The following is a 27,402-nucleotide window of genomic DNA, read 5'->3' as shown; positions in this document are numbered from 1 at the left end:
TCTCGTCTGGTCTGTCCTTGTAAGAAAACACCATTTGATATTTACTTACAAGCGCGTGAAGACCCCCAGGGATACACCCTTTTAGGGGCCATATAAGTATGTGCGGCCCCAAAGGATACGGTTTTTCAGCCGTTTTGGTCATAAATAGGGTATCGATTTTAGCCATTTTGATCATAAATAGGGTCTGGATTTTGCACCCTGGTCTTGAATTGGGTATGTTTTTTAGAAAAAGCTACTTTTTCATCATTATCGATGACCGATCAACAAAAGCCCTTCACGATGCCTTTAACATCGGTCTGAGCTAGAGAACTAAATATAAGGCAGGTCTGAAACAGGGTATTGATTTAGGGTCAGGTCATAAATAGGGTATTGAAAATAGTAGATTTTGGTCATAAGTAGAGTAAGGGTTTTGGGAAGCGGGCCGCATACTCCCACTTAATGTTTCTCGGAATACCCCCAGCCCCCCCCCCCCCCTCGGGGGTGAAGACTGGGCGACTTCGACGTCGAGAGAGGGCGTAAACAGATGCAAGGTTTAACTGTACATGGGCATGGAGAGTTCATTTCGTTCGCTAAACTTTTAGCCTTACAGTAAAACCTTCCTTTTAAAACCGAAAACACACAGGGCACTACAAAAACAAATAAATTAACCACCAAACAAACAAACATTGGAGTAATATAAATGAACTATTATTATTATTACTATTATTATTTTCGTTATTATTATTATCATTATTTTTATTATTATTATTATTATATGATGATGATGATGATGATGATTATCATTATTAATCTTATTAATCAAACAGGTCTGGCAACAGTTCTTGGAAAGAGTCGATTTATTCCTCACTTTCAATGAGACGATTTTACAAACATTTGGCGGAGCCACCGTCATATTCACACTCACTCTATTTACAACATATTCCATACCAGTTGCTCTATTACAAAACATCTCATTTCTTTCACTGAAAAAAGGCTTGATCGAAATAAATATTTAGACTGTGAAATAAGAAATACAAACATTGCCTGCTTAAAGAATAAATACATGTAGACCTACAATTTTTGGCTCCACGTTCAATAAAGATTTAGTGAACACCCACGCTACTGATTTTCAACATTTTCGTCTATATCACTGTATCACTCTTTAGGCCAGACATTTAAGACCACTTTTTATATATATTAACCACAAAATTAAGACCTTCTTTACCTTGTTAAACTACCAAACTCGTATAATCTCTGTATATCGTTTAGACGCGAAGCTTAGAACCTTACTCTGTTGTAAAAGTGCTGCACTGTTCATTTACTTCGTATCAGAAAGAGAGAAAAGTTTAAATTCTTTTAAATAGCAAAGTTTGAGTTATTTCAGACATTTTGGTAAGCCGCGGCAAAACACTTCTACATTGGTGCTCAAACTCTTCGCAAAACAGAGGCAACCATGTATTCCAGTTTAGAGTTCCATGCCATTTGTTAAAATAAATAAAATTTTAAGGTTGACATTATTTTTTGAATTATACTTAGACGGGTATAGGCCATAGATCGTGGGACATAAATTTTTAAAGTAAAGCAAAGTGTAAGTCAATTTAATCTGAAGTTATCCCGTCCCACTTCGCATATTGTTTTTACTGTAATTCTCTAATACATCTCCAAAACACTTCTCGGTCGTGAAAAAAATTGTACTTTCAGAGACACTAACTAGACGTTTAGCATCACTGTCCCACTATTTGAAAATACTTTTTTATATTCTAATATCAAACGGATCATCGATGGACGAGGACGAGGGGGGGTTGGGCAGAGGAGGCGTGTCTTCCAGCTCAAAGCATGTCAACGTTTGATAGGCATTTGGTCCGCCCATATCTCTAGGAACTTTCTTTAGCCTCTCGTGGCGTAATCTGCAATAGTAAGCAAACAATGAGACGTTGTACAGTGAAACTGACCTTTCTAGTCATACCTCCTGAAATAAGCCATTTCCGGCTTGCCCTTTGTCTCTAGGTCAAAATGAGTCTTCCTGCGCAACCATTATTATGAAAATACGTTTCAAGCAAATCAAACTTATTTTCGTGAGAAATGTTTTGCACGAGGACTCCATTTGAAACAGAGGCATAAGGTAACTCGGAATTAGCCTACTGACTGGAAGAAACTGAAGTTTGGAATCAAGATGGATTTTCTCTACATGAGTTTCATTCACTCTCCTTAAGTATCCACTAAATTTTAATTTTAGAAAATAAGGATTGCTATTACTCAGTTGACTGAGTTTAACGATTTCCATTCCGCACAGCCTCACTCATTTTGCTCCTTGTGTGTATGTAAACAAATATGTTTTATATCTCTCTTATTTACTTCAGTTCTCACCTTTTTCCACATCCCTCCCTCCAAGGCGACTTCTTCAACTCTGCAGCAATATCTTTTTCGTCAATTCTAAAAATGGACCACCCCAATATAGAAAATAAATTTAGGGACAAAAGAAGCATTAGGAATAAAGTCTAAAATTGAAAGACCCCAATACAAAAAATACGTACACAAATTTAGTGACAAAAGAAGCATTAGGGATAAAGGCTAAAATTGAAAGACCCCAATATTAAAGATACGTAAACAGATTTGGTGATAAAAGAAGCGAAAGGAATAAAAGCTAAAATTAACCTTACCAATAAAGCTAACGTGCTACCAATCTTTTTAATTTGAATGTTGCTCACTCGTGACATACCAGGCCATCTTGTATTTACATAACCCTTCGCACAACGCGCTTTTTTCACTTTTTATTTTCAATTCATTATCCTCTTTGTACACATAACTGAAATGGACGATATGGTCTTTCGCTTTAGGCCGCGTTCGCACCACGCCGGAGGAATTTGAAAACGCAGTTTTATTTCTCCGGTTAGGCCTACCGTCCAAACTAATCCGTCACGAAAACGGAGCTTTTCGAAAACGCTCTTCAAACCGGAGGAATTTGAAAACACCGGCTTTGCGTTTTCGTGTGGACGGAAGACATTTAGAAAACGAAGCTTTTCGAAAACGATGACGTCACGATAATCACGTGATGTCCCTGCCCAAGTTTTCCTCAAACACAAATGCAAAATGACCGGTGATTGTTCCGTTTTCAAATTTCTCCTGTGTAGTGTGGACGGAAAACATTCGATGTGTTTTCAAAGTGAAACCTCCGTTTTCAAATTCTTTCGGGGTAGTGTGTACAGGGCCTAAGATTATATTTTCTAACTCCCGCAACATAATCTTAGTTTACTTACACCAGCGAATCCTTTGCTTGAAAACTTGGAACATACGGAATTGGGGAGTCCAACTACAATAAGCATAAACATAAAACTCGATTTGGCATTTTATTTGTCAGATTTCACTGTGGGAAGAGAACTTTAACGAGCAAAAAAAAAACAAACAAACTATAATACACCGACTTGACGTTACGTTATGAGCAAGAAAAACGTCCTTTACATAGCAATAACGATCAACTGACAAAGTCTTCGATGAAAGAAGTTTTGTGAACGTGTGACTGTGTAAATTAGTGTTGAAAGTAATGCAAAAGAATGAGGTTTATCTTGATCAACTGATGTTTGGTAATACTTTCTTGGCTTCGACAAGCAAAATTTCTCGGAAATGATGTTAGTCGTTTTTCTAGTTACTTACCTCATTTTCTATGTCAGTATCGTTAGTGTCATCTGGCGCTGTTTCTTCATGTTTATATTTCTTGGGAAGATTTGGCAGAGTATGGGGGTCCACCAACACATCATACGGAGCCATGGGGTGTTGATAAGATACCGGGTTCCTAATGTCCCAGATTTTAGGTTGACCAAGAGTTCCTTTAGAAAACAGAAAAGTTGAAAGTGTTATCAATGACATCGTTGGTTTCATATATGCATACTACATCGAGTATGGCCGCGGAGGCCTAATTGCTAGTGCATTGGATTTCGGATCGACTGGTTCGGTTCGAGTGCGTCATTCTGCTGTTTTCTTGCATATGCAAGACTCCGCTCTCTCTACCTGCGTCGTTCCATTCAAGAAGGTGTATTGCTAAACAAACTTGCAAAATTCTGGGAGGTACACAGTAACTCTGAATTTTGCCTATACCGTGAAGAACAAAACTATAACAGATAAACTCGATAAAATTCTGTCTTCCTGTAACACGCGAGGCGACAAAACAGTTTTTCTCAGTTAAAAAATCCCCTCGAATAGACGTACCAACAAAATGTCCTTCCATGGTCCAGAGTCTGACGGTACAGTCTAAAGAAGCTGTCAGGAGAATTTCACAATTCCAAATATCTACTGGCTCAATACTGAAAAACAGAAAAAAAAATTCCATAAGCATTGCTAACGATTAAACTTGTTCACTTTCCAAAAAGCAAACTGAGTACCGCGCAGTTTCATGCAGTGTCTGTCCAGGGGTTGTAAAATCCTACACTGTAACATTTGATGAAGCAAGAAGCGTGAAATTACCTTGTAATACTCTGCACATGGGCACGCCAGAAAAACAAACCTGAAAGACAAACATTGCATTCCATGTAGGTTTTCGCCAAGGTTACAAAGCATAAAAATACATCATGTTACAAAAACTTCCTTCACTGCAAGCCTTTCATAGTCATTAGCAGCAGGGTGGCCGAGTGGCGCCGGACGCGGGTTTAAGTCCCGCTTTGACCACTTATAGCTGGAGTTATTTCTCTGTAGACCCTAGTTCGACTCATCAGTCATGCTTGTAAATAGCCAACTGGTCTGCCTCCCGCCAGTGGGGATTTTTAAGCCTGTTATGTTTAGTTGAATAATTTCTCTCTTTCAGTTTAAGTAGAATGCCTTAGAACTATAAACAATATTTCAATATTTTTCAACAGAACATTACACTCACGTTCTGGAGGTTCAGTTGTTTTTGTCTTCATGCAGTAATCTTCTACATCCCAGATGGAGATGAAACCTAAATAAATAGAATGTTACAGAAATGTAATAAATAAACGCTATAAATCCACACGGCGCTGTGCTGTTGGGCAATGAAAAACAGACTTCACTTAACTTGAACATTTCTATGATTTTATACTTGTGTCAAATACACAGCAACATCATCAACGTCACCTACAGCTGAACAAAAGAAAGCAACAACAAAAACAACAACAACAGCAACAACAACAAAAGAAACAAACCTGCCGAATCAGCGGTGACGAGTCTGGTATCCTTGGCAACAGACGTCATGGTTGTTACACCATTCCTGGACTGTAAACAACAACAACAACAAAGATAAGGAGAAAAATCGTTGCTGTCTACTTGATTGAATGCTTGTCTATTTATCTAGTATATCACAAATAAGATAAAGGCAGAAATGGACTACATACTGGACAAAACGTAGCATAAAGAGTTCCGCCTGTGTAGATATTCCAGAAATGAACCAGACCTATAACAGAAGATTGTATTTTAGAAAAAAATAATTACATCCAAATTATACTTGGTACAGATTGATCGTTCTGGTTCTCTAGGACATAAATGTTACATGGTTACAGAAGCGTTGTTTGATACGAATTAACAAAGGTGACGATTAATGTGCCACTGTGATAGAAAACTGTCAGCGCAGTTATTTTTATTCTTCTCGTTAATCTGTACCTTTTTTGTCATTATCAATATTCATTATTATAAGGGGCATAGTTTGTCTAAGAGTTCATTTAGCTAATGATGAAGTACTTTCCAAACACAGATCGCTTCAATGAATGAATGAATGAATGAATGAATGAATGAATGAATGAATGAATGAATGAATGAATGAATGAATGAATGAATGAATGAATGAATGAATGAATGAATGAATGAATGAATGAATGAATGAATGAATGAATGAATGAATGAATAGAGACCATTGGTGTACAATACTACACACAGTACCTTGTGGTCCGCTGGCCACCAAGGTGGCGGCATCTTTCTTCATGGCTCTTGCTTTCAAGAATAAAATCTTACTAATGGCATTTCCACCATCCACTGGGAATAAAAGGACAGAAAAAGGAGCCAGTTATGAAAACACAAATTTAAGGAATTATTTTGGGGTTGGAGATGACCACAAGCCACGCGGGGCAATTTAACTTTCTGTAATCTGGACAAAATCACGAGCACTTACGATCTCGCGAGGAAATCTCCCCGTTCTCTCTGGAAGCACGGGGTGAATGTATGTGGCAGAAGATATGGCCTGAAATCTGATTCCAGATGATTATCTACAAAGAAACAGAGAAGGTGTAATTACTTTTCAGTCTAATACGATCTAATGGCAAAACACTTGAAATCCAGCTACTCAAAATGCCAATAGTTTCACGAAGTACGAGTTTGTGACTAACTGGTCTCACTTCATCAAACAGCCAGAAAGAGTGGTGAGGTTTTCGTATGACAATAGTTAGCTTACGTTGTGAGTCCTTCAATTCTCAATTAGGCCAAAGAAAAGAAAGACCAAAGTTAAAACAATTGGGAAACTGTAGTACCGTACCTCTCCGTCATAACTTGATGTTGCCAGAAGGTTTGGTGGACTGACTGCTATCGACAAGATGTCCTCCTTATGTCCGTTGACCTGAATCAACAAAGAAAAGCTTCACTTATAAAACTTTCTTAAGGCGGTCGAGGATTGTATACAGAACCGAGACAGCCTGAGAAAAAATGAAAGCATCGTTTACGGGAAATGGCAGTTAGTAACAGCATCATGACCTTAATTCAATAACTGACGCTTTTCTGACAAACAATAACAATATGTTGCAAGTGTCTGTGATGTCTCTTTCCTTACCAGGTCGTCTTTCCAGTAAGCATAAGGGTGTTGAACGTGATGAAAATCTTCATTATCATCCTACAAGAAAAGACAACAACATCATTACCTCATACAAGAAACAAATAAGTGACGAACATAAGTCTCGTACTCCTGCTCAGGAAGCACTCCCGCGTTTGCGTGAAGCCGCTTGGAGTCTTTGTACTCCCCCCACCCCGATAAAGCGCGGTGGCCTAATGGTTAGTGCGCTCGTCTCCGGATCGCGCGGCCCAAGTTCGAGCCCTGGCCGGGGACATTGTGTTGTGTTCTTGGGCAAGACACTTTACTCTCACAGTGCCTCTCTCCACTCAGGTGTATAAATGGGAACCGGAGATATTATTGCTGGGGGTAACCCTGTGTTGGACTAACATCCCATCCAGGGGGGAGTAGAAATACTCCTAGTCGCTTCATGCTACAGAAACCGGGATAAGCTCCGACCTGATGAGCCATTTGGCTCGTATGCAGACCTAACTGATGCGCACTTCAGGGTTTCCCCGCCCTATTTTGTCAGGTTTTCCTTAACAGTTCGTCTATACCAAAGTATCTTGTCCAAGAACACAACACAAGGGTGTCAGAACTCTCACCAGACAGACATAATGCAAGGAATAAAATTTCAAGGGAAGTTACTCACAGAAAATAAGTTAATTCTTCTGTCCCAGCCTACAGAGATGATATATCTGCAATTTCAAAGAAATGAAAACTTCTTGTTAATTTTTGTACACTGATTGTTCTCATGCCAAAGACCATTTCAAACATGCCAAAGCTGAAACCAAAAGTTAATCGATAATCGAGGTGGTATAATTATCTTTGATGCTATATCTGGAATTCCAAAGAAATGATAGCTTCTTGTTAACTTTTGTACACTGATTGCGCATGTCAAAGAACATTTCAAACATGCCAAAGCTCAAACAAACAGTTGAACAGTAAGTGAGTTAATATAATTATCTACATATACTTAACCTGTTTTTATTTAAGACCAGGTAGGTTAAATCTGCTACTTCGTCAACGTCGCTCTCTGAAAAAACCAACGGGAGGAAGATTGATGAAATTTGGTAAAAGTTGCTACCCCAATACAGCAATACTTAACGTAAGTTAGGCAAGTATTGTACCGTCGCTTGTATCTAAACGTGGACACCTGACGCCGAAACATACTCTAATTGGGTGTCAAACATGGCATGATTGGTCATCAAACATTTGAAATTCAGGAGACCGTAACGCGAACTTTCGCGCTCTGATAGACTCTGAAAGTCTTACTCCAGGCAATATTTCATGGTTATACCAGAAGTAAAACCACTCTCGCGAAAGGCGTATGCATATTGACACAGGTCAGGGTCAATTTCTCAGAAGAAATCTTTAATGTTCAATCTTTCACCATTTCGTGTTCTGAACTTTGAGCGCGAAAGTTCGCTTTAAAGGTAAAGTCTGCATACGAGCCAAGTGGCCCATCAGGCCGGAGCTTATCCCGGTTTCAAGTTCGCTTTACGGTCCGCAAAACTTCAAATGTTTGATGACCAATCATGCCACGTTTGACACCCAATTAGAGCATGTTTCGGCGTCACGTGTCCACGCTTAGATGGAAGCGACGGTATACCCCTTGATTTCTCCAACGACTTTGTTTATTCAGCTAATTAATAAGCCAACTACCTCAATGCAAGAGAGGAGGACAAATCAAAGTGGTCACATATGATTGGCCAAGAAATGCAAAGAGAAAAATAAATACTACAATCATTAAGACGTCAGCAGTCAGCCAGACATTTTATCGTTTGGTAAATGCACGGTATAAGATGAAAGACTGAATTGAACTCGTGAAAAACTGAACGTTATCTTGAATATTCCCACTGTACATCAACGCATCATTTATGAAATGAGAAAATCTTACTTTTTTCAAGTGTTCTGAGGCAGTGTCCATTGTTGTAGTTCCATATTCTTAGCCTGCCATCTCTACCGCCTGTAATTAATCTGAAAAGAAAACAAAGTTAGATTATAAAACAGTAAGTCTACGGCGAGCGAGGGTATGTTTGCAGATCTGAAAAAGGAAGACAACTGAACAGGCTTCATCTCGAGAAAATATGACGCAAACAACTGAAAAAATGTTATTGTTCCCAGAAAAATATTTTCTCACCTTCTCTCTGTAGAGTCAAAGCTCATACAAGTGACGGCATGATCTCCATGAGCTTGAGAGAATTCAAACACCGAACGTCCCGTTTCCAAATCCCACACTTTTATCACCTGCAAACGAGTGAAACAAGTTCGTTTCATCAGTAAACGAATGATTCTATGACAGCAGTTTGCAGCTTATACACGGGGACTGGGGACTGCTTTACCCCAGACTCCACCCGCCCCCTCTTTCCCAATCCCCGCGCATTGCATTTTAGGCATTAAAAACAAGGATCACTTTTTGCGGAAAGCAAACAAGAACAGAATACGATTTGCTTCCAACTTACCGAGCTTTCCGAGGCAGTGACAACATGTTTAAAGCTTTTGTTGTACTTCACACACATGACTGGCTCCTTATGAGTTGTTATCATGTCCTTTGATGAATTCCTGAAATGAAGATATCCATTACGTGCGAGAAAATAATGTAATAAAAAGGTTGCAAACTGGCCACCAAACAACGTAGGTTATTCCTGCTTGGCTTTTCGTACCAAACCGTCATTTGTTCAAAATGAAACCGCATCCTATTCCACCCTCATTTACAAGTTTAACTCTCCTCTTTATTGCTTACACATGACACTGTTGCTATTTTATATTTGTTCGGATTAGTAAAACAACAAACGTCTCAGGAGTGCGCTGTGTTCTGGGGTCTCTATGTTGCGCTATAACCGGGCTAATCCCAAAATCAAATAGCAAATTGCATGTGTATAAATGGGTACCGCTAAATTTAATGCTAAGGGTAGCCTTACGAGGGACTAGCATCGCATCCAGGGGGAGAAAGATATACTACTAGTTACTTTAAAAGGAACTACATCAAGGTTTGCGCTTTTTGAAAACTTTCCTAGCCTAAAGTTCTCAAGTTTGTCGTTCGTAATCCGTGTTAATCTTCTCAATCTTTAACCATCCTTGCTCCTTTATGGTTTATTATAATCTCTTTGGTGTTTTTCTATCCTAGTAAGCTACTATTTTCAGTTTTTTTTTCAATTTAAAGGTAATTTAGTACGTGGCCAAAATAACTTAGAATGCTGCGACTGAACTCTTTTAATGCTACAGAAATCGGGATAAGCTCCGGCTGTGTGCACCACTTGGTCCGACACAGACTTTACCAGAGAACTTTTCTCTTACCTGCTCTTGAGTGGTAGAAGAGCTATTTGTTCGGATGTAGCAACAGCAAGGCCTCTACTAGAGTAGTTGTAATGAATGGCTGCAAAGAACGGAAACGAGAAATTGATTGAAAAAATCCCCTTATCTTACAGTCAAATCCAGCTTAAGGGAAAAGTATTTACTAGACAGTGACTTTATTTTTCCTGCCAAGAGTCCATGTATTTTAATCTAGAAACAAGTCGTTGTTAAATTCTTAGAAATGTTACCGTCTTAGTTAAAACTAAAAATTGTTCGGAAAAATTAGGAAAAATAACAGCCATTTTGAGTTATTTGGAATCTACCACGAACCGCATTTTGAATCTTATAACGTCATAATTAGCTCCTGTGACATCATATGTTACCCCCACAATCAGAAAACAATAATTCTTAGGCTGTGTAACAAAGGGGATAACTGTATTCTATCCAAAATCACGGTATACGGCGAAAATTCACAATGACTGACATGTATACATTTCCACAGTTTTTCTTTATCGCTAAAAAATTTTCCGTAATTTGTTTTCAAAATATTTCGTGTTGCTGACTGTATGTATATTAGTTAGATGACAATTATATCTCAAACTCTGTCAAGTGTGTTTGGAGAACTTACCAGCCAGATCGCCTCTGATCTTATGTGCCTTGGGACGGACAGTCAGTAAGCACGTGTGATCGTGAAGATCCCACACCTGTGTGTTAATTCAAAGAGAATTGTTACTAGAGATATTTCTCATCATTTCACAACAAGATTTGGCTTCAAATATTTGGATATCGGATATCATCAAATAATATTATTTAATAATCGTCTAAATACGAGGGCTATTAAGGATTTACTCTACGAGTGGTATTTGAAAACTCTTTCAATCTCGCACGAGGTTTTAGAGTGCACAAGAATACAACTTCAAACGGAGTGATTAGCTAAAAGCAATTTGACCTTCGGCTATAAATAACCTCAACATCTTTCGATCTAAACCTCTCATTGATCAAAAAGGAAAACATTGTGATGCACATTTTCAAGTTTTCTCGAGGAACTACCACACAAAAACACTCCACGGAATACTGTCGTTTCATTAGTCTCCCTTATTACCCCTTATACCCTTATACCCCGGCATACCTTGACTGTTTTGTCCGTAGCTACACTGAATATTCTGTCGTCCTCAGGACAAATAAATAAATGAAATATTGGCGCTGTGTGTCCCCTGAGAAGACCCGTAGGTTTACTGAAAAAAAAAGGTAAAAAAGAGCAATTATCTCGGATGAAAACATTTTTACCACAAACGTTACATATATTACCAGGCCGTGGTTCAGGCCTTGTCCACACTACGCCGGAGAAATTTGAAAGCGCAGCATTATTTCCCCGGTTATACCTACCGTCCACACTAATCCGTTACCAAAACCGAGCTTTTCGAAAACGCTCTTGAAACCGGAGGAATTTGGAAAACGCCGGCTTTTCGTTTTCGTGAGAACGGAAACATTTTGAAAACAAGCTTTCCTAAAACGATGACGTCACGATAATCACGTGATGTCCCTGCCCGAGTTTTCCTCAAACACAAATCCAAAATGACCGGTGATTTGTTGCATTTTCAAATTTCTCCGACTTAGTGTGGAAGGAAAACATTTGATGCGTTTTCAGAATGAAAAAAAGGTTTTCAAATTTCTCCGGTATAGTGTGGACGTAACCTCAGTGAACCTCGGCCAAAAATATCACATTATAGACAGTGAGGAGACAAAACGTAATGAATCTGAATCGCAAAACAAAGTAGGCTTTCGAAAATAAGTGAAAAAATGCCTTGGCCATCAGTACCTATTTCCATTTTGGAAGAAAATGAGGATTTCAGTGCATTTGAAATGCATTTCTTCTTCTACTTTCTGTTAAAGTTCTAGAAAAGATATTTCGCAAATTGATTAGGGACCGTTCATTTTTTATGAGGGAGGGGGGGCTGGTGGGATTTGGGAAGCACCATTTAAAAATCGCATGACCCCCCCTCAGCTTACCAATTTTTTCACATGGCCCCCCCTTATAGCGGTCATTTTTTGGGATGACCCCCCCCCAAAAAAAAAAAAAATTGAACAAACAATATTTAGATTTCAACTTTTTTAATATTTCTCTATTATCCCCCTACTTCACGTTATTGTGCTCACTATGAAGACAATATTTACAATCTCTACTGGACGGAGAGCTGTTGTTTAAAAAACAAACCAAAAGAAAGAGAAGTCAATTTCGGATCTCCTAGTTATGGCTCGCCCTGAGCGTGTGGCATTTGGCCTCTCATTGGCATCTTCCTCATCTGAATTGATGAATGCAAGAATGACGTCACTTGAGTCATCTTCTCCCCCAGAGTCAATGGCATCACTGTCATACTCATCATTGTCACTTTCATCCCTTTCACTGCTGTCAGCACTTGCCCTGTTGTCATTTTGTGTCAATGTCCTGGCATTTCTCAGTGTTGGTTGGCCAGCTCTGAGAGGACTCTTCTGCTGCAAGCATGAATGTCTTACAATTGCCTTTACTTTCTCACTCTTGCTGCTTTTCAAATGCTGCTCCAGCCCGTGGTGGTTTGAGTACTTGTTTAGTTCTGGAACACGTAGCTTTTTAAGCTTGGTTAGACCTTCGCACAACTCAGTCCAAGGACAATCCTCCTCCCTACTTAACTTTGCCTTTTCTTCTGCTCTCTTTTTCCTTTTAAATTCCAGCACTTCAAGATGCTGAAGATAATCCACCACAAACTTCGATTTGAGAATAAACTTATCTGCAAATAGAGCAACGTTCTCTGGGTCAGATAAAACCAGCCTGCCACTTCCATGCTCTTTCTTGTTTATATTGTTAATCCAATCGGGGAAAGAGCGCATTACTACATGAGCATCATGAAAGAGGCTCATTCCAAAATGCGCAATAATGGCGAAAGCGACGAGTCGTTTAAGAAAAGGTTTACAGCTGAACGATCCAGGCAGTTTGACATCTTACAAGCAAAAGAAGCAATTTTTCTAGGTGCGGATGGCTGTTCAGAAAGGGCGAGTGAGTTTTCCATGCAAGGATACCAGTTGAAGCCCAGTGATGGAAGAAAACTGAACTTCTCCATCAAAGAGCACAGAGCAATGGTGGAAAAGTTGAATGCCACGATTCCACACTCTTTCAGTCCAATGGGCTTGCTTTAAAACAGGGCGAAGAATTTGCCCACAGTTTTAATGTAAAACAGATCAAATGTACAGAAGCTAAGTTGACGAAGGTCACGCAGGACATGGAAGCACTAGAAAATAAGAAGAGCAATTATAACAGCATATTCAAAGGCATACTCAAACAGCACATCAACAAAAGGAGAAGGAAAAAAGAAAACCGCAGAAAGTCAAATGAAAGAAAGGGGAAGCGGACTGAAAACAACGTCCAACGAGTTTATAGAATCTGTGTTGGAAACCCGCTAGGAAATGATCTTCCACAATGCCTTGTGTACCCTCCTAGAACGGCCGTCCCGGAAGAGTGTCTTAAAGTTGAGGATGTTGCCACGTCGATATTTAGAAGAGATGGGCCATACATCGCCCAGCTCTTGGAAGGGAATTACTTCACCAATGCTGCAAGAAGCAGAATCACCACCAACCTTGAGCGGGAAGTCAGAGATTATGTTTACACCTTCATGTACCCTGAAGAGTACACTCTGACGGAAAGCATTGCTGCTTCTTGCAGCATTGGTGAAAGAGACTCCCATAGCAGCACAAGCGGCGACGAAGAACTCGACGACAGCGGAGATGAAGATGAGTGCCGGTGAAAGTTGCATTCGAAAATAACAGTGTTAAATACTTCTTTTCAGTAGCTACAAATGCTTTTTGTCGCCAAACGTTTTTTAAAAGCAGAAGCAAAGTTTGTAATAAATTTGTATCCTGCCTTCTATGCTTATTCTATAACAATTTTTTGGATGTTCAAACATTATGCCATTTTAAAGTTTTACTAAAATATTTCACGTGACCCCCCCCTTTTTCCCTTATTTTTTTGGGATGGCCCCCCCTCGAAAGCCATTTTTTTTCGCATGGCCCCCCCCCCCAATCCCACCAGCCCCCCCTACCTTATAAAAAATGAACGGTCCCTTACGCTTCAGTTGCACTACATGTAAATCATGGCACGTTTTGTAGGGGTTCAACTTGCACGAACAAAACGGTTCCTATAAACTTGAACTAGTACGCACAATTCATAACGCTTGAGTATCTAATTACATACCCTGGAACATAAGGATTCCATAACCGGACAAGCCTATCCATTCCTGTGAGAAAACAACCGTTTAACTGAGTTCTAAATACAATGGTCCATAGTTAGTTCACTACATCTAGACTTCAACCGCAGATTAAAGGTGTAGGGCTTGCGTCTTTTTTAGCAACACAATTAACGACCCGTTCTTGCCTCTATCTACTCCAACTCTTTTTAACGGGGCTAAATTTGAGGCCAATCCTGCATTTACGCGTCCTGGGAGGGTTACCCAAGGGGGCGGGCAACTTGCTCAAGTAAATTTGAATTGAAAGTTGCAAGTTGCTTCCAGTAAAACGCCAATCAATACTGGAACATTGCGCCGCAACATTACAGAGCTTGCATCAAAAGAACAGTGAATGTAGAAACCGTCGGATGCTATTTGCATCTACGTTTCTCTTGGTTGCATATCGAATCAGACAAAATATAATCTCACCTCCAGTTACAATCACGTTCTTTTCTTTGCAAAAGTCGAAAGTCTTGACTCCTTTGTACACTTTAAACACAGTTTGATCACTGTCCATACGCCGCCTCGGTTGCATATCACGAGCAGTTGAGTTTTGCACTTTCTTTGAGGCACCCGTGGGATCTCGAAGTTGCGATTCTACATGTGTACTGCCCATTGTATGACCTAAGAAGTAGAACAACATGAAAATGAAGCTTAAAGGAGCTCAGTCACGGTATTTTTAGTTAATTTGGCCACGGACAAAATTACTGTTATATTGAAGGAAACCTAAAAATAGTAGTTTATAGGGCAGAAAAACACCAAAAAGATAATACTAAACCACAAAGGAACAAGGATGGTTAAGGATTGAGAAGATTGACACGGATTACAAACGACGAACTTGAAAAGTTGAGGTCACACTTTTCAAGATGCACAAACCGTGATGCAGCTTAGAATACGAAGGGATCAACTTCGGGAATAATGTAAGTGTAAAACCATGCATAAGCGCAGACGGCTTTCACCCTGATAGTGACGATAACTCGAAAATATTCACATTACTAATAACTTTTTTTCTAGTTTCTAGCCTTGTACATAATATTATTTTACCTCTTTTAGCGAAATTATTATGTCAATAGAGAGGAAAACTTTATCAACCATCGTAACATAACTTACCGATAACCAAGGCAGTGTCTGGGTGATTAGAACACGAGATGACTGCTCTCAAAGAGTCATAATACTTGAGCTGCGAGACCCAGTCTGCATGAACCTTCCACCTAAAGGATGGAGTGACAAAAGCACTCAAAACTCAAGCTTGAGTTTTTCATTTCTTTTACGCAAAGTCACCACGTCACTTCAATAAAAAGTAATTGCAATAAAAATAATTCCAAAACTGTTTCAGTCTAGTTACTGGACATGACAGATGTAACTAATTTCACAGCAATTTAAAAAAAACAAAAGGTGAAAAAAAATATTGTAATAACACATTGCAGCAGCCTCACTGCATTGTCAGCTGAAGAAATTAGTATATTTGCCGTAGCAATGAATGATCATTATAAAATCTGCTACAATCTGAGTTTTTCAATCGTTCATGAAAAACACCACTTAATACAACAAACAGAAATCAGGTGCTTACCTGATGCAGGTAAATCTTGCATTATCAGAATTTACAACACTGTAAAAAAACAGAACTCACAGATTAAAATGCACAATACAATTATTATTGAATGCCCCTGTCAACCATCACTACATGTAAATGGCTTCTAACGGTATTATTACAATCGTGTGAATATAAACGAGCCACAGTTTAGAACGAAGTGCTCGTTAACGATTTAGTAATGGTACATAAAAGCATGAACAACCAAACTCCAAGCTATCTTGAGTTCGTGATCGTTTTCAGATGCAATCAAAAGTGCATCTAAGAAATACCAGGCAATAAAACGACCTTGAGTTGCCGAAGTGCGGAATAACGACTGGCCAAAGGTCAGTCACCTGTTGTGGTGCAAAGACGTATAACTTGCCAAAGGAATTCAGAGAAATTGATAGTTTGTAACCTAATGAACCTTTTTAAAAAGAGATTTTTTAAAGATCTTTTTAATTTGTAAATATTTCTTATCCTTGTAATGTACCTATTGTAGTTTAGTTTTTTTTCTTTTTCTTTTCCATACTTAATACTTAGCATGATTTCTACGTTGTTATTGTCCGCAAATAGCTTTCTTTTTAAATTAATGTATGTTGGAAGGGTCCCCAAGGGGGTGCCGTACAAAAGTATGTATGTATGTAATTTTGACAACATTCTCACATAAACCCAGCTATACAAATATGCCATTGCCGGTTGGTTGACTTGTGATGAAGAGGTTTATTTGACAGCCCTTGATAAGGAATGTCACACTGTAATAGATGAATAAAGACAGAATGTAATTATATCGTTTTAAAGCATTGTTATAATGCATCATATGAAATGATCATTGTACATACCTATCTATATTTACACTAGCTATTCCTTCAACCTTTGGCATTTTCTTCCAATTTCTGCAAATCAAGAATGAGAATGTTAAAGTTACTAAATTCCACGAAAGGTATTTATTACATTTCTAACTAAATTAATGGATGAAACAAAAATGTGTTCCTGTACAAGCTCAGGTTTTCAATACCTCAGTTGATGTGTGCGAATAGGACAAAAATATTGCTGAAAATTAAATCAACAAAGCTAAAAGTTTCCAGAGTACTTTTTGAAACAATGGCTTGAACTTTTGAGAAAAAGAACATGTCAAAGTGATTTACAGAGTTAAGGAATAATTCCTTAACTCTGTAAAATAATTATTAAATAAATAATTAATATTTAAGTACAATGTAATACATATTTAATGATTCTCCCTAACCAATACGTTATAATGGTTCTCATTTAAGAAAGATTTCTCTCTAAAAATACCTTAATGTCTCTCCCACAGAATTCATAATAAATATATTTACACATCCCTAAGAAAAAAAGAGCTCACATTCAATACATGCTAAAATGTTGCATGGCTGTATAATATTATAACAAATAAACTAATGCATAGTAAATATTACATTTCAATTCAACCATACATGTATGAACTGAACACTATGTTTTTTTTTTACAAAATGATATGTGCACATGACACATCATAAATAATAATCTATTCCAGAAATTATGAATCTTTATGGTAACAATGAAATTGTTATGAATTGTGATGATTGATGCATTGTTGTATATTGATAAAAATAACATATTTTAATATTATATTGAATATTATTTTTTTAATACAAAAGGAATCTCTACTAAGTGGAAGTAAAGTGCACATACTAAAAAATAATAGCTATTAATTGAAGTGCATAGTCTGACAGTAACTACTTATTAAATATTTCTTTCCTGAAAAAGTTAATATAGTGAAACTATTAATTTTAGAAAATACATTCATTGCATTTATTTTGTTTAATACACATATGATTGTAAAACTATGAATACCTGACTGTCCCCATAAAGAATAATACACTCATCTTGTCCTGTTGAGCTGGAAAGAAAGATTTGGAATTATTCTGTGTTCCACATGAAGCCACATGTACTAAAACACTAATGAACATTTATCATACATGAATGTAAAACTCTCTGTTTAAGACTCATTCCTATTTTTGGACAAGATTTCTTTATGCCTATTATGAAATATACTTAGATCAATATTATCATTACATGTATCATATGCAGAGCCATGGTTCATATTTAGAGGTAAGTATCTAAACAACATTGATACCACTTGACATATGGTAGGATTTACTGCAGGAGGCATTAAAAGGGCATCATATAGACAGCAAGGGGCAAAGAGTTGGGTTCCAACCCGTTCACTTACCAATAATCAACTCGTAAAGGAGTTGTCTCTAAGCCAGTGATTTGGCAGTAAGGCTCAAATGTTGATAATTCAAAGAACTGAATTTCCCTATCCCTATTATTGAAGCAATATTTAAAAATAATTAGTTGTTTACAGATATAATAATAATTATATATTTGCTTTGGTTTTAACTTAATTTACTTTTGACTTAAAAGTTCTCAAAAACAAAATCAAACTGGTTTGAAAAATTTTCAATCAAAGATAAATTTAAGCCACTGATTTAAAAATATTATAATTATAACTATTTATCACTAAATTATATTATAAATAAAAAGCCATAAATACATGTATTATAATAAATTAACTAATTAGGAAACAAGGTATAAGACAAAAAAATGAAAAAGAACAGTTACTGACAATTAGTATTATATAATATAATAATATAACTTCAATTAATCTAATATGAACTAAACTAGTACACATAAGGTATGATATTTAATGACATGACATAAATAATACAAAGTTAAATTATAAAGCAAAATCTGTGTATAACATTATGTTATGCAATGTAATGAAATGTAGAGTGATTTGTAAATTATGAAGTTCAAATTATTAATAAATAATAAATAATTTATTTGATTCATGACAATGTAGCACAATGCAGTGCATTACAAAGTATTTCTGTACATGTAGTTTTAAATGTTGATCTCTTTATGACCCTCTAATTTATATTAGTAGAATTCTATGAGTATACTAATGCAAATGCAGCAATCTGATTGGCTAAGCTACTCGTATACTATCAGCCATTAGAGTGCAGTAGCTGTCAATCGTCCAAAAATGCGACTTTTTTATCGTTTTTCTGAAGTTTTGGAAAAAAGTTTACATGTAAATAGATAATTAAATTCCTGAGACGACTGAAAAAAGGAAATTGACAGTTTCTTGACTTTAAAAACTTGAAATTATTGAAAAACCGGGTGCACGCGCATAAACAACTGCAAAATTACTAAGGACAATTCAATACGTGCGATTTTGTTAAAGCCTGAAGTTCAATAATGTGGAGAAAAATAATTGGAAACCGTTATTTGCATTAATTTTAGTTAGAATTCTACTAAAACAATTAGATTATTCACTCTCGATTTCTATGAGGCGATAGTTGATTCGACCTTCGGCCTCATCATCTATCACTTCATAGAAATCTCTGCTCATAATCTAATTGTTAAATGTCAAGCAGAGGTGGACACCTAGAAATGTTTTTAGTTAAGTTGTATTTTTCCATGAGAATACTAACTAAACTTACCCTGTTGAAATAATAAATTTGTTGAAATGAGGCATAAGTACAAAATCTGTTATCCACTTAGTTTTCTTAGTTGAGTTTTCAACCTAAGAATAATGTATTAAACAAGTGTTTGTTAAAAACTTATTTCAACTGGCAAATAATAAAACCACAAAAAACAACAACAACAACAACAACAGCAACAAAAGCAAATCAATAAAGAAACACATGATTTAACAGTATCTTTTTAGCCTGTTATCAGATAATGACTATAAATACTCACATGAGCATGTTTCATTCTTTTAAACTCCATATTTTGGGACCAAAATGAGACAAGACCATCCTGCAGAACAACAGTAATTATTAGAAACACAACAAGAAACACTTTTTATTATGCCCAGTGGAATAATGTGCTGCTACCATACTAGTAAGTGGGAGGCGTGGTGGCCTCATGGTTAGTGCGCTCATCTCCGGATCGAGTGGTCTGGGTTCGAGCCCTGGCCGGGGACATTGTGTTGTGTTCTTGGGCAAGACACTTTACTCTCACAGTGCCTCTCTCCACCCAGGTGTATAAATGGGTACCGGCGAACTTAATGCTGGGGGTAACCCTGCGATGGACTAGCATCCCATCCAGGGGGAGTAGAATACTCCTAGTCGCTTCATGCTACAGAAACCAGGATAAGCTCCGGCCTGATGGGCCACTTGGCTCGCATGCAGTCTTTACCTTTTACCATACTAGTAAAGGAATGGCAAGTGTACCTTGCTGATGACAAGGAAGTTGTTGTCTGCCGTATTACATAGTCGTATAACATGTTCCCTCTGAGATGAGTTGGAGTTTTCACTCATTGCAATAATCGCAGGCAGAGTGAAAGCAGTCTGTGGAATAACAGATATACATGTACATGTATTACCCAATGTATAATTATTTATTCTGATTCTAAAACTCTTTTATGGCTGTACAGTGTAGTGTGAAACATTATCTAAGGTCACAATATTAAACTATAAATTAAACTACTTTGGCTACACAAGCTCTGCAAAAATTTAAAACCAATTAGTTTTTTGAAAGCATTGCACCTTTTATTTTCAAAATAAATGCAATTTTTCTGACTGAATTTAAAACGTGTTGACTAGATTACTAAGAGATTTCAGGAGTTTATTCCTAGGCATGATTTTCCACACAAATCCATGAAGTATACATTCAAGCAAACACGTGTACAGTATTTTCACGCACCTCTTTAGAACGTAAGTATGAATCCTCTTTCTCAGCATATTCAAGCTGCATAAAAGTGCAGAATTCATCCTGATCCAGGGAAGAAAAGAAAAAATATCATGCAAAAAAAACAAACAAAAAAAACATAACAAAAAGAATGCATCTGATTCCAGCTGAAGATATGACAGCAGGGATGGTACAGGTACATGAAGATGTATCCTTTCCAAGAATGCAGTAATGATATAATGTTCCTGACCATCTTGAAAACACAATTTGAAATAATGGCTGCAGCTTTTTTACTTGCTAAGATACTAACTGTGTGGCAGTGACTCTGTCTGTGTTATTATCAGATATGCAAGGAGTTTACATTTTTTACATGTAGTCTAATATGTACTATATCACATGTAATACACATCTAATTTTATTGTCTTCAATTTATAACAACTGAAGGCAACTCATCTCTAAATTAAACACAGTTGATACATGACAGATTAAGGAATTTTAAATTTCCTAGTTTTAAAGACACAACAGACCAGGCAAACTGCAATCACCACTGCTTGTCTCACAGCACTCTGTAACTAGGGTGTTGTACATTAATTCAAAGCTCAGAACCCATAGAACTTATAATTTCTTATTCTTAAACCAGATAAGACAAGTAATGGTAATATTTTTTTTACTAACATTGAACATCGTCAAAAAATATATTTCAGTCGATCTTCATGTACTTCATGAACCATTAGACTTAATAAATTATGCTTTCTCACCAAAACCACCAAAACCAGATTACAGCAAGATTAAAGACAAAACAATTGTAAAGTAAAAAGACTGCTACATGTATATGTTAGTTAGAAGACAATTTACCTTCAAGCTCTGAGTATTTAACATATTATACAATCATGTACATTTGTTCCCCCCAATGTTAATAAGTAAAGGTTTTAAAATGCAGTCTCCAATGTTTAAATTTACATAACTGTAAAATATAATTTTTTGTTATTACAAACATAGTGACAAAAACCCAGCAGGTGTCAAGCATGTCTCACATCAGCTGATTACTTCACAACTTCACATTTCAAGCAATTGACGCAAACAGCAATAAGCATGGACAAACAATTATTATGTTGCCTAGCCAACAACAAGCACTTTTGATGCGACAAATTAAAAAAAGTAAGCTTACCCAGTTTATTTCCCCATCTGATGAAGAATCAATTTTCATGAAAAGAGCAGTAACCTGGTCTTCATTCTGTGTTCATGGAATTAAAATAAAGAATCCCACACATTAATTAAAATTGACCAGTGAGGCCAAATGGTACCCATGACATGTCCTTGTAAAATAAATTTAATCTACTAGATAAAAATAAACTTTGTCTATCCTAACTGGACAGTCTGTCTACCTTAGAAAATAAACTTAATTCACTGCACGTTTCCAATAAAAGACAGTATGAAATTTGTCATCAATCGTAATTTTTAGCATTCATTTTGAACACCTGCATCTGGCATTCAATAAATTTAAAGACCACAAAAACAACTTTACTAATTATTTAAATTTTTTAAATTGTGGTCTGAAATGAAAGCAGCAAGTGACAACACTTATTACCCATATATGGTAAAAAATAATGTAATCACAACCAATCAAAAGTCCTTCCATTTCTTATGCATTTATTGCAGTTTGTAGCAGCACTAATTGTGACAACAGGGTCAAAATAAACACCGCATTAAATTTATACTAATGTAGTAAATTTGCATGTACTGAGTACAAGTAATTGAAACTGTGTTCACCAAATGAATCAACTGCTACTAACAGTATAGAGTCAAGTTCACTCCATGAGATAGAAAGCGTGATGTTCTCTCTGTGAGCAGGAAAAATGATTGCCGAGCTTGTTTGCTCCAAGGGGGCTGTAAAATGTCTTCTTAAGTAATTAAGAAGGTAGCACATACATGTAATTACATGTACATGTAGTATTAATGTACGGTAATTTTGTGTAGATAACAATCACACTTATTTACTAGTTTCTACTTTCACTTGACAGAAAAGGTAATAACATCAACTTGGCAGTAAGAACCGCAGGGCTGTCCATAATGGTTGTGACTGTAACACATGCTACAGCTGTGTCAGAATTGTTTAATGGGCCCTTGATGTTATAGGTGAACGTGGAACAAATAGGCAATTTATTCCTAATCAATTTCCACTTTTGTTCTCAATTTTTCATCTCAAAAAGCTATTAAAAAAATTGATCAAAAGCCCATTCTGCAACACCTTAAAGTGCACCTAACACCATTTTTTTTCAGTACAACAATAAAACATGGAGTGGACTACTTTCGAGTTTAACAGGGCATGGGTCGAGGGCTGGATGTGACATGAAATCAAAAACACAATGATTCTGTGACGTGAAGTATATATGAAATAATTCATACTTGAACTACGGTTGTAGATGAAAGTGAAGTATGATCATTGCAGTAAATTTTCCAATTTAAGCAATTGGAAAGAAGAACCCTGAAAAAAATCAGGGCTTCACCGGGATTCGAAACCTTGACCTCCGCAATACCGGCGCGATGCTCTCAATGTGTGGCTTCATAGCTCAGTCAGTAGAGCATTGCGCCGGTATCGCGGAGATATTTTATTGAGAATATTACAAACCTTGAATTTAAAATGAAATAGATTGGTGATAACATCTTTGAATTCTTCCAGATCCAGAGTGCCATTACCATCTGAGTCCGCTTCCTATGAAGAAAATTTCAATAATGACTTTATGATATAATTTATGACATAATACAGTGTGAAGTAAATAATTTAAAATGCAAAGTACAAATAAAGAAAGTTGTTGTTCTTCTTATTTTCAATGATTTTTTATGCATTTTGTGATCCAAAAGCAAGATTACAGCAGCCCTAATATTGTTTCTTTCCAAGTACAGTTGAAGGGGTGCTTGGAAAAAAGCCCTAAGTGACTCTTGATCTCATGTCAAATTCTCCTTTTCTGTACAAGGAAGTGAAAAGCAATTTGCTAGGAGAATCTTGCAGTCTATCAGATGTCACTTAGGGTCTTTTCCCATGCACCCCTTCAGTTGAACCTTCACTAATGGCCACCTCTCTATAACGGCCACTTTTTTGTCCAAGCAGACGGTCCAATTACATTCACCCTTATTTTAACTTCTCTGCAACGCCCATCTGTCCACAACTGCAACTGCCTCTAAAGTACGCCTCAAATACCATTTAATAACCTCTTAACAATGGCCAGTTAATACAAAATCCTTTTTTTATTGGAAAAGGTCACAAAACTTGATCCATACCGATATGCATACATGTAGTTTGATTGTGTAACACATTTACATGCCACACTAAGCATTTTTTAAAGATAAAAGTGTTGAGCCTGAGAAAAAAAAAACTGGTGTCATGTTACACTCTACCTCCCCATAAAGACCACCTCTCTACAACGATCACTTTTCTTCTGTCCCCAAGGTGGCCATTGCAATTCCAAAATCTTCCGGTGCTGTACATGTGGTTCTTATCTGGACAATAATTGTCCAGTCCAATTATTGAACTGTGACTTACATATATGACTGACTGAAGATATACCCAGAACAAGTAACTATACAATGTATTGGATATTTTTGATGACACAGAAAGAAAGGCAATTGCACCTTCACAGGATAGATAGTTTGAAATTTAATCTGCATTACATGTATGTTATACGCAGGGATTTGATTTGATAAGGACTCACAGATCAGAGTTGATCTTACCTCAAAAGCTTGCCTCATTTTATTCAAGTGGTCCAGAGTAATTCTGTCCTCAAGCTAGATAATCAGGATTAAAAAAAATACAATTATGTACATAACTACATGTATATATGACTTGAAAGAAATGCCCTAAACCATAATTTTACGACTGAAATAAAAAAATAAATAAATAAAAGCTTGTACACTACTGTAAGGTCTGGTTCACACTTGTAACATAATGACATAATGGAAACTGCCACGCAAACATAAAAAGGATGTTATGTTGTTGTCTTAAATGTCACCAACATGAACAACACAACATAACAGCATAAGGAAGAGATCTATTTATCTTTTTGTTATGTTGTAATGTCAGAGTCATTATGGTGTTATGTTGGAAGTGTGAACCAGGCTTAAACAACTGGCGGTTAGAGTTGCATCAGGATGTAGAATGCCGAGACCCTGGAAAAATGTGAAAAGAAGATTTTAGACTCGAAGATGAAAATGAGACTAAATTTGTGAGTCACCAGAAAATTCTGAAATTTTGAAATTGGATCAACAAAAGTTTACGAAACCCATGATTTTCTAAGTACTCTTGCCATGCCACTTTTAAAATAGGACAAACAATTTTCTAGGGAGTGTTGAATTGTAAACGACGCAAAAAAAAATTTAACCAATCACAGACAGTAAATTGATCACATTGTCCTATTAACAGCTTATCAACACTGCTATAAATATTAAGATATGGGGTGTTTCAAGGAATTTAATGTAAATTTTCAAAGCCCTGTAACATGTTTGTTGGTTAGGATTGCCCTTGTTGATCCACAAGAAAAAAAGTGAATATATGTATGTGAAGTTATCACTTTCTTTCCAGAAAACAAAACTCACCTATTCTTCCTTTTCACGGAGAATTTTTAAATTTCGTTAATGGAATTCATTAACATTATTGACACTTAGTAATTAGTGAAACAAGAACAACTTCAAAGCTCATTGAATTAACATCCATTTGAACAGAAGAAATTTAGTATAAACATGATTACAAAAAAATAAGCCACGATCATAACAAAAGGGAAATAATATATACAAAGTCTGAGATTCAGTATAAGAAAGCTGCACCAAGAGCGCGTGTAGACAATGAAGTTGTTTTCTTGAAGCCGTCAAACCAAACGTGTAGGAACAGCCACATGAAAGAATATTGCCCTTGCACAGATGTAATGAATAAAACAGACTGTGTGAATTATTAAAACTTCCACAATCGCATACCTAGACTCCGCATACAAACACCAAAAATTTTCTCTTTATAAAAGTGTTCAATCCTAAGGCGGGAAAGATCAAATTTCAACATTCGAAACCCTTCTGCATGCTTCGATGTTCTGCATGCACAAGCTGTAGATTGAAAAACAATTTACCTTGATTTGCTTTGAAACTCCGACGGCAGTGGCTGGTCTCTTTGGTTTTTCATGTTCCTCGACATCTTCCAAGCCACCCAAAGTAGCTCTCCTTCCTTGTGCTCCTTTCAAATCATTCTCGGGTATGCCACCAAAAATTTGTCTTCCTCTTAACTTCGAAGTGATCGGGACCCCAGGAACATGATGTCTCGAAGTAACATACGTAGGATCGAGTCCCAGTAAATTTTTCCCCGGCGCAGTGGCTGGTCTAAGATCGTCCAGTAAGTCAACGAACTCGTGAGATTCTAATGCCCCCGAAGCGGTGGAAGGGCGAACCTTTTTCTGCGTCTTTACTGGCGGCATTTTGAACACAACCAGTGTTCGAACTGTTTTGCTGCTCGAACGAGTGAGAAACTAAGTGCTGATTGGCTGACTCGTTGCTAACGGTCCCTTGACAACCGTTTTGGTCCATCTCATTAGAGCGCTGACATATTTTAATTCAGTGAATGTTTTCTCCCTCCTCTAAGTTTTCACTTCTCTTTCCAGAATAAAATTTCCACCTCATTACATGTAACAGCCCTCTCCTTTTTGTAACCGAGCGTGCGAGGTTTATGATTTTGCAACAACAAATAAAGCAAAAACTGACTTTCATCAGGCCAGGAGCTAGGAAAGCTATGAGCAGACAGTGGAAAAAATAAAATAGCAAAAAAGGTGCAAACATTTGCCAGACTAATTTTTTTTTCTTTTCAATTCTTCAATACAGACAAATATTTCCGTTAGGCAAAGTTATCGAGGGGCTAGGAAAACTAAGAAAAAAAAAGGGATAAGCAAAAAAGCTATTCTTGAATTATCTTCCATAGTCGCTGGTGAACTGAGGTAAGTTTGGCTTTATATTCACATTACAACTGCTGTCGGTAGAATTTTAAACTAACTGCCACCCTTTCAAAAAATACACCCATCTTTACCTTGGCAATAATTAGTACTGAAGGGGAATGGAGCGAAAATGCGATAGCTGAAACAAGGCCGGTCAGTTTTAAGCTATTTGAAATTCAAGCAACAAGGGGAAAATGTCTCTCAATAGATTAGTTTAGTTTTAAAAATGTGTTTGAAATTAAATGCAAATGGTACGAACATTTCCTAGGGAAGTTTCCAGACAATTCAAAAATTATTGATCGAATTTCCCAAATGCGAACCATTCAACCGAAAAACCCAGGAGGAAATCAAATGGAACAGAAATTCCCAGTCAGAAATGTTCGGAAATTTTGGTACCCTTTGCGAGGTTGTCTTTTCTTTGGAAAATTCCTGAAACTACTGTTCCACCCGCCACTAGAAATTTCTGAATCTCCCCGCCTCCGCCCCCGAGTATCCCCTTAGGATTTCTCATTCTCATTCCCAGGCTCTTGGAGCGGGAATGGGGATTTATATAATGAGGAATGACCATATAGGGGAATCCTTGTTTACAATACTTGCCTCATTAGCATAAGCAATTCAGTTTCTGATGGACGGCTACAAATAAATCAGTTCTGAATATTGAAAGCTCATAGTGCGATTAACTCTGCCAATGAATATGAGCCTGACGTATTGAATACTTTCCGTGCAACACGGGTTTAAAAACTCCAACTTTTACAAAGAATGTGTGAGCTTATTAGCGCTTTTGCCACCCAGACATTTGGCAGTTTTTGAAAGACAATTTCTCCTTGAATATTACACCCAAAGAGCTAAAAATTTCACCATGTATTAAGTTCGTCTAGCTCT

At 37.0% G+C, this 27,402-nt stretch overlaps 1 protein-coding gene across 1 annotated transcript; it reads right to left on the bottom strand.

Moving 5' to 3' along the window:
* Nucleotides 1-814: 814 nt before the first annotated feature.
* LOC145496703 (cilia- and flagella-associated protein 337-like) lies at nucleotides 815-26,206 on the bottom strand. The gene is made up of 37 exons (XM_081476437.1): nucleotides 25,669-26,206; nucleotides 24,287-24,340; nucleotides 23,187-23,270; nucleotides 21,726-21,791; nucleotides 20,573-20,641; nucleotides 20,101-20,217; nucleotides 19,625-19,684; nucleotides 19,366-19,448; nucleotides 18,090-18,182; nucleotides 17,711-17,756; nucleotides 17,153-17,199; nucleotides 16,699-16,752; nucleotides 15,857-15,895; nucleotides 15,397-15,497; nucleotides 14,716-14,910; nucleotides 14,256-14,298; nucleotides 11,163-11,268; nucleotides 10,662-10,737; nucleotides 10,037-10,115; nucleotides 9,202-9,301; nucleotides 8,880-8,986; nucleotides 8,637-8,716; nucleotides 7,718-7,772; nucleotides 7,389-7,434; nucleotides 6,740-6,799; nucleotides 6,449-6,529; nucleotides 6,089-6,182; nucleotides 5,860-5,952; nucleotides 5,319-5,377; nucleotides 5,130-5,199; nucleotides 4,841-4,906; nucleotides 4,438-4,477; nucleotides 4,183-4,277; nucleotides 3,631-3,803; nucleotides 3,237-3,289; nucleotides 2,347-2,412; nucleotides 815-1,886 (listed from the first exon to the last, which is right to left on the bottom strand). Exons 1-37 carry the CDS (start codon nucleotides 26,008-26,010, stop codon nucleotides 1,733-1,735), a joined length of 3,246 nt encoding a protein of 1,081 aa, XP_081332563.1. The 5' UTR covers nucleotides 26,011-26,206; the 3' UTR covers nucleotides 815-1,732.
* Between the last annotated feature and the right edge of the window lie 1,196 nt (nucleotides 26,207-27,402).

The sequence above is a fragment of the Orbicella franksi genome, chromosome 9 (assembly GCF_964199315.1).
Source record: "Orbicella franksi chromosome 9, jaOrbFran1.1, whole genome shotgun sequence".
In the NCBI taxonomy this organism is placed as follows: Eukaryota; Metazoa; Cnidaria; class Anthozoa; order Scleractinia; family Merulinidae; genus Orbicella; species Orbicella franksi.
This window is presented reverse-complemented; position numbering and strand designations above follow the sequence as displayed.

Coding starts and splice junctions, on each gene's coding strand:
- LOC145496703 (XM_081476437.1), bottom strand. CDS start 26,010: ATGCCGCCAGTAAAGACGCAGAAAAAGGTTCGCCCTTCCACCGCTTCG. Junction 20,218..20,572: donor CATACTTACGTTCTAAAGAG/GTGCGTGAAAAT, acceptor GTTATTCCACAG/ACTGCTTTCACTCTGCCTGC. Junction 4,278..4,437: donor CATGTGCAGAGTATTACAAG/GTAATTTCACGC, acceptor TCTGTTTTTCAG/TATTGAGCCAGTAGATATTT.